Source organism: Gekko japonicus, unplaced genomic scaffold, assembly GCF_001447785.1.
Source record: "Gekko japonicus isolate JY-2015 unplaced genomic scaffold, Gekko_japonicus_V1.1 scaffold505, whole genome shotgun sequence".
In the NCBI taxonomy this organism is placed as follows: Eukaryota; Metazoa; Chordata; class Lepidosauria; order Squamata; family Gekkonidae; genus Gekko; species Gekko japonicus.
The window spans coordinates 1,016,398-1,023,590 of NW_015169788.1; the positions used below are offsets into that span (position 1 = coordinate 1,016,398).

Sequence of the window (7,193 nt, forward strand, 5' to 3'; positions counted from 1 at the left end):
AGGAATGGGGTGGGGTGGCAGCTGAAGAGGCGATGGGTTGAACACCAAGAGAGCAGCTTTCCAAACCCCGTTTCCTCTGGCTTGCAAAGCAGGGAGCAGCTGCCAGGTCTACTGCTGAATACTTGAAGGCAGGAGGGCGAGCAGGGAGGGAGGGAGACCATGCTAGGAATGAAATTTGTAGTGGGTGAGCTGGACACTCCTTAGAAGCGTTTGGGACCACTACTGCTGCTGGTTACAAAATCCGCGATCAAGAATTTGTTGGAAAATGGGAGTTGCCTAGTAGAGGAAGAGACCCACGGATAGACCCATTCCATGTTTCCATGCCTGAAGCATTCCATGATAAAATAGCCCTCTTACACAGTTCTGTTCTGCATAGTTTTCAGAATGCCAGAAATGTGAGAGCCTTCCTGCCCTCCTCAGACTGGGCATTCCACAAAGGGGTGGCCATTGCAGAGAATGCCCACGTGTGGGCAGTGGCTGGTCTTGCCCCTCTGGTACTTGAGATCTGTCTGGGACCTTCGGGTGCCCTCCTTGCCTTCCCAAACTAAAAGGCTCTCTCTCTACCACGGCGCTTGATGGAGCCAACTGGTAGAATGTCAGCCTTAATTTGGGAGTAGCAGAAGGCAGAGGGTCTAGAAAATTGTGGGGGGCTGTAGAAGGAGACAAGACCCCTCCGCACAAGGAAGAAGCTCTCTTAACCCTCCTGCTTCCTTCCTGGAAGCTATTTCACACCTGAGCTCCGTTGCGATGGCTGCCGTGGCCACCTGTGGCTGAGCAAAGGAGGGAATCCCCACACCATGAAGCAAAGGTGATGGAATAAACAGCCTGGCCCAATTTAGCCATCATTTAGGATACCTGAGCGTTCGCGTCAGAGGACTGTGATGGTATCACTCTTTATTTGGATCCTTACCTAGTCCATGTACACATTTTTTAAACTTCCTATTGAACTTCCTCCCACTTTGAATGTTGGTAGTCTGATCTCTGGTTCCCCATTGGGCCCCTTCAGTGTCACTTGATAAGAGGAGGGGGCAGCGTTCCATCCCTCCACCCCGTGGGTGGGCTTGCAGGCCCCACAAGAGCTTGTGAGAACAAAGTGGGAGGTGAGGGAGCGGAGCGGACCTTTAGACGGCAACACGACTAAGACTGCCGGTCCCTCAGCAGGAGACAGGCTTGCTCTCGGGAGAGAGAAGTGGGTTGCACCGGAGTAAGGAAGGCAGGGGCCTTTTCGGGCAGAGACCCGGGAGGCCCACATAATTTCCAAGCTTGCCTGTAGCAGAAGCGGAGGCTTTTGAGTGTTTCCCCACAGGGGTTATAAGTTATTTTTCTCTTCTGATGTTGCTGCTCCTGACCTAATTTAAAACTATTTTTCAGTTTTTATGTTGGCATTTAAGATTTGAATTGTGGGCTTTGTGTGCATGTGTGTGTGTTCACATAATTTTAGTGTTGATTTGTAGTTTGTCCTAAATCTCATGTTAGCAAAAAGGTGACCTAGATTTTTTAAAAAATAGATAAATATTTTCTGTGAGTTTCTTCTCCAGCTGTCGTATTTGTCATGCCACTTGCCTTGTTTGTTGCCTTCCTTTCTGCAGACAGCCTTTGGCCTGGCATCCTGGCAAGGAATCGCTCTGCTCCACTCGCTTCCCATCAGGCCCCCTCCGCCCTCGACAGGAGACACGGGAGGCCAGCACCCTGGGCACCAGCAAACCACCCCGCTCCTGCCGCAGGCACAAAGGAGCTCCATGGCGTGAGTGACTCTGCCTTGTCTCAGGGCCCAGGCTGTGCCTGCGTCACTGTGGGGAGGTGGGGCTGCCCTTGAAAGGGCTCTGCTGACCCTGCAGAATGAGGCAGGCTCCCCCTTCCCTCCTCCCATCACCCCAGGTCAGGGCAGGGAGAAGGGGGCCTGTCCGCTGGGGTCTCTGACCTCTGCAGTGGGCTGTCTAGTGCCTCTTGACCTGATCCAAGGTGTTGACTCTCACCTCTTCTGTGCTCTTACGGCCTGTATGGCTTACCTCCAGGAGTGCTCCTAACTTTAGGAGAGACAATGCCTGGAGTGGATTTATGGTCCATAGCTTAGCAGGGGCTCCGTTGGTAAGATTTGGACTTCTGGTAAGGTTAACACCTTTGTCAGAACTAACAAGCAATAGCAAGGGATCGGTAATTGGGGAATGGGTTCCACCCCTCAGGTACACGTCACATACACCCAGGCTTACTACAGGTCATGAAAGATTATACGACCATGTCTCAAGTCTTATCTCTCCCAAGGCCACAGGCGCAGTTGGATCCTGTGAACAGCGGGGAGGACTGATAAGGGAACAAGCAAGCGGGCGATGCGCACAGCAGGCGGGGGGGGGAGCTACAAAAACAAAAGTAAGCATTAGCAACACAGGGCAACACAATCACAGTCATTGATCATGGAAGGGGTCCAATCCTGACACAGATTTCCACGTCAGGGAAAACTGATAATGAACAAGCAAGCGGGCCGATGCGCACAGCAGGCGGGGGGGGCTACAAAAGCAAAAGTAAGCATTAGCAACACAGGGCAATACAATCACAGTCATTGATCATGGAAGGGATCCAATCCTGACACAGATTTCCACATAACCTTCAGGCTCCCTTCAGATGTCCAGACCAACCACATCATTAATGGCTACCTGCTTGCAATTCTCAACTCACTCCTGAATGCTGCAACCCAAAGAAAGAGAACCACTTCCTGCAGCATGGAATTTTTACCATATCTATTTCCCCTCCCACTTGACCTGGTCAGCCCAGGTCAAGGAAGCATTTCCTCCAGCTCCTTCCTGGAGATTGTCCCTGGAGCTGTTCTAGCCTAAAGTCTTCCAAACTCTGTTCCCTGCTTGGGGAAGGGGGGGATGGTAGAATTTGACCATCTCATTGTCTTTTCTGCTAGATCTATTAGTATCTGTAAGAATATAGGGCCAATGGCCCATCTAGTCCTACACTCTGTCTGTCACACAGTGGCCAGAAATACCAGGTGCCATCAGGAGGTCCACCAGTGCAGCCAGGAGGACACTAGGAGCCCTCCCACTGTTGCTCCCCCCCCAAGCACCAAGAATGCAGAGCATCCCTTGCCCCAGACTAAGAGTTCTTACCTTGTGACTAATAGCCACTGATGGACCTCTGCTCCATATGCTTATCTAATTCCCTCTTATTTATTTATTTATTTTATTATATTTCTATCCCGCCCTTTCTGCCAATGGGCTCAGGGCAGCTCACAGTCTAGGGCACAATGTGCCAAATATAAAAACATATCTCTCCTTATATATAATTGAATAGTGGGTGCCAAAGTTCTAATTCTAAAATGCACTCCCTTAGTGTATGGCTGATGGCACTGCTCCTCAGCATATATCGCCACCAATCAGAAGGCAAAGCCCGGGTCCCACCCACACCACAACTGCTGCGACAACCTGGTCTTTTGCATATGGAAGCTGATTGGACTTCAGTCCAAGGGCCCTGATCTCCTCTGGGAGCTCGTTCCACCAGGTAGAGCCACCACTGAAAAGGCCCTGGCCCTGGTTGCAGCAAGCCAGGCCTCCCTGGGGCCTGGAATCACTAGCTGATGTTGTGACCCTGACCGTAGTACTCTCGGGGGTATGTGTGGGGAAAGACGGTCCCTCAGGTATGCCGGACCCTGGCCATATAGGGCTTTAAAGGTAAGTACCAGCACCTTGAAGCAAATTCGGTATGCTATTGGCAGCCAGTGCAGCGCTTTCAGCCCAGGCCGGATGTGTTCCCATCTAGGGACACCCATCAGGAGCCTGGCCACAGCATTCTGCACTAGCTGCAGCTTCCGGATTTGTGACAAGGGCAGCCCCATGTAGAAAGCGTTACAGTAGTCTAATCTTGAGGTGACCATCACATGATCACTGTAGCCAGGTCGCCACAATTGAGGAAGGGAACCAACTGCCAAAGGTGGTAAAAGGCTGACCTGGCAGTGGCTGCCACCTGGGCCTCCATCGTTAAGGAGGGATCCAGGAGCACTCCCAGACTCCTCACCTCCGGCACCAGAGGCACCCTTTTGAAGGCCGGGGGAGTCCGACTGGCCACCCAACATCAGATAGAGCTGGGTGTGGTCCGCATACTGATGGCACCCTAGCCCATACCTCCGGGCGATCTGGGCGAGGGGGCGCATATAGATGTTAAACAACATTGGGGAAAGCACCGCCCCCTGAGGCACACCACATTCGAGCGGGTGTCTTTGGGACTGTTGTTTTCCTAGCGCCACCCTCTGTGCCCCCCCGGCCCTGGAGAAAAGAGGCAAGCCACTGTGAGGCAAGCGCCTGTACCCCCCACGTCGGCGAGGCGGTGGGCCAGCCGCTGGGGGTGAACCATGTCGAACACAGCCGAGGGGTCCAACGGCGGCACTACTGCCACACCGCCTCGACCCAGATGCCTCAGTATGGGCGGCCAGCGATGGGCGGCCAGCGATGTCTCCGTCCCATGACCCGGGCGGAAGCCGGACTGGAAGGGATCTAGGGTGGAAGCGTCATCCAGAAAACCCTGTACCTGTGTCGCCACCGCCCTCTCAATTAGTTTACCCAAATAGGGCAAATTGGAAACCGGCCGATAGTTGGCCAATTCGGCCGGATCCAAGGTTGGTTTTTTCAGGAGACCCTAACCCTAACCCTTGCTTCCTTGAGTGCCACCGGGAACCGCCCCTCAGAGAGGGACTTGTTGACAGTCTCCCTTAGGGCACCTCGAAACCCCTCGTGGCCTGCTTTAATGAGCCAGGAAGGGCACGGATCAAGGCTGTGGAGGACGGAGATGCCAGTCCTTCTCTTAGTGGACGGGCAGTGGTCTGCGTCAAGAGAGTGACTGAAATATCGAAGCCAAGAGACTAAGCTCCGAGTCAGGAGACCCTAGTTTAAGTCTTGTGTGTAGCCACTCACTCAGTCTCCCTGGCGATAGCGACAGAGGTCTGCCTGGCCGGGTGTGTGCCTCTGGATGCTGGGAAGTGCCACCTGAAAGGGCAGTGTTCTTAGTGCTGTGAGGGTGAGAGCCCACCTTGAGGAGGGGAGGCGGAAGAGGCCTGCTTGCATGGGAGCTTCAGCCCTCCCACTGGCGTCCTGGCACTGAGAGCTCCCGCCTCCGGGTCTTTGTGGCTGGTCCCCTCCTTCGGGAGAAGCTCTTTGTTCCAGATGTAGCGGCTTCTCTTGGGCCAGGTGGAGGCTGCCCGTGGTGTGCCTCAGCCCCTGTCCTGGCTCTGCAGGTCCTGGAAGGATCCGAGGGCCGAAGGCAGCCCACGCCCCGCGGGAGACCACTCTCGCTTTCTGGCCAGGCCCACAGGGCAGCTCTCGGGCACCGCCACCTCTTGATTGGGAAGGAAGGAGCCCTCTCCCAGCAAGGCCACAGCTGAGCACCCCGTGAGTGAAAGTCTCCCAGGCCTTCCCCACCATCCTGGCCACTTCCCTCTCGTGCCTTCTTGGTGTGTCCTTGGTCGGGCTTGTGCCCTCACAGGTCGTCGTGGCTTAGCATGTAGCTCCCTGTGCCAGCTCCCTGTCCCGGAAGGGCTGCTGGGGGGGTGGGGGGGTGGAGGTAGGGTATGTGTGTGTGTGTGTGTGTGTGTGTGTGTGTGTGTGTGTGTGTGTGTGAAGTCTTGGGAAACTGCGTCCTGGCCCAGCTCTCCAGGCTCCATTCCCTTGGGCATTTCCCAAAGGGAACGTGGAGGGACGGTGGTTCTCCTCTCCTGGAGTGGTCCGGCCTGCCTCATCCTTGCAGCCCAGTTTTGGACCCCCTGCAGCGGCCTCCCCCCTCCCTCCCTCCCCCCAGTCTCTGGGTCCCCTGCTGGCATCCTTCTCTCTCTCTCTCGCAGGATTCAAAGGCCTCTGAGGCTCCCCACAAGGACGTCCGTCCCATCCCAAAGCCCAGCAGAAAGATGTTCCCTGTCACAGCAAACGTGGGAGCAGCTGGTGATCCCCGGGCCCGCCTGGGCAGTTACTCCCAGTCCTATGGGACCATCTGTAAGTCTGCCCTTCCGGGCCTGCCTGTGCCAGACTCCTGCCTTCAGGCACTGGCACCCAGTGGGCAGAAGCGTTGATGCGTGTGTGTGTCCCCCCCCCCCCCCCGCCACCACCACCGCGATACAGAGCTGGGCACAGAACACACTTTGGCTGCCCCCTCTCTCAGGGAGTTGAGAAGAGACTGCAGACGCCTTTTGCAGAGCCCTCCTCCACCACCACCACCACCACTGGAGATGCTGCTCTGCTCTCTGCCCATCCGCTCCAGTCAAAACCGGCTCCTCTTCACTCTGTCCAGAGTTGCACTGGAAAAAGAAAAGACAAACCTCTGTGGAAACACCCCCCCCAAGGCGGGGGGGGGGGGAACACTTTGAGTCTTGGAAGCTTCTGGCCCCTTTCCATGCATAAGGAAGCCAGACTGCATGTACATGCGCCAGATGCGTTTCCCTCTCTTCCATTGGTTCATTCTTGTAAGGATCTCAATAAAGGAAACTTTTCAAAGGGTCCTTTCACAAGGAGACATGTAGGTCTTCTGCTGCAGAGAGCATCATCCAGGAAACAGTAAGGGTTTGGCTCCTCTCCACTTTCAAATAGGACTGGGCTGGTTCTGTCTCATGGCTGAGGAACTTCTTTATGCAGGCCTCTCAGCGGCTGGCAGGGCCCCTGGAGAGCCAGTGCTGGCACAGAACTAGACCGGTCCTGCCCGTCCAGACAGCAGAGTCGGTGTATTTGCAGACTGCACAGATACCCGTCACACCCTAGATATGTGTGTGTAAAAATATCCCACTTTGCTTTTTGAACATTCGGTCTACACTCTGTGAAAGCACAGAAACCCCGTGGAGCCTCTGAAGGAGACACACAGGTGCCCTGTGTTTCCATGTAAACTCAGACTCAATCATGTGTTACGCAGGCTCATGGTCTGCAATCAGCCGGATGGAGAAGGCAAACTGAGATGGACTGAGCCTGAACAACGGCTCTGGAACCCTTAAGATAGTTCTTCCTGTCTCTTTGGTATCACAGAGATGATAGTGTAAGGGAAGATCTTGCCTCACTAACCTGTTAGTGTTTTTTGAGGGAGTGAAGAAACATGTGGATAAGGGGGACCCAATAGATGTTGTTTACCTTGACTTCCAGAAAGCTTTTGATAAAGTCCCTCATCAAAGGCTCCTAAGTAAGCTCAATAGTCCCGGGATAAAAGGACCAGTCCTCTTGTGGATC

At 54.5% G+C, this 7,193-nt stretch overlaps 1 protein-coding gene across 4 annotated transcripts in view; it reads left to right on the plus strand.

Annotated features, from left to right (window-relative positions):
* The window catches only part of MAPK15 (mitogen-activated protein kinase 15), a 27,382-nt gene extending 21,049 nt beyond the window's left edge, over positions 1 to 6,333 (plus strand). For 3 of the 4 annotated variants that reach the window (XM_015416973.1, XM_015416974.1, XM_015416976.1), the window contains 2 exons: positions 1,590 to 1,744; positions 5,831 to 6,091. In XM_015416973.1, the coding sequence (XP_015272459.1) occupies positions 1,590 to 1,744; positions 5,831 to 6,055 (380 nt within the window). In that variant the 3' untranslated portion in view covers positions 6,056 to 6,091. The other variant, XM_015416975.1, reaches the window with a different exon arrangement.
* The last annotated feature ends 860 nt before the right edge of the window (positions 6,334 to 7,193 follow it).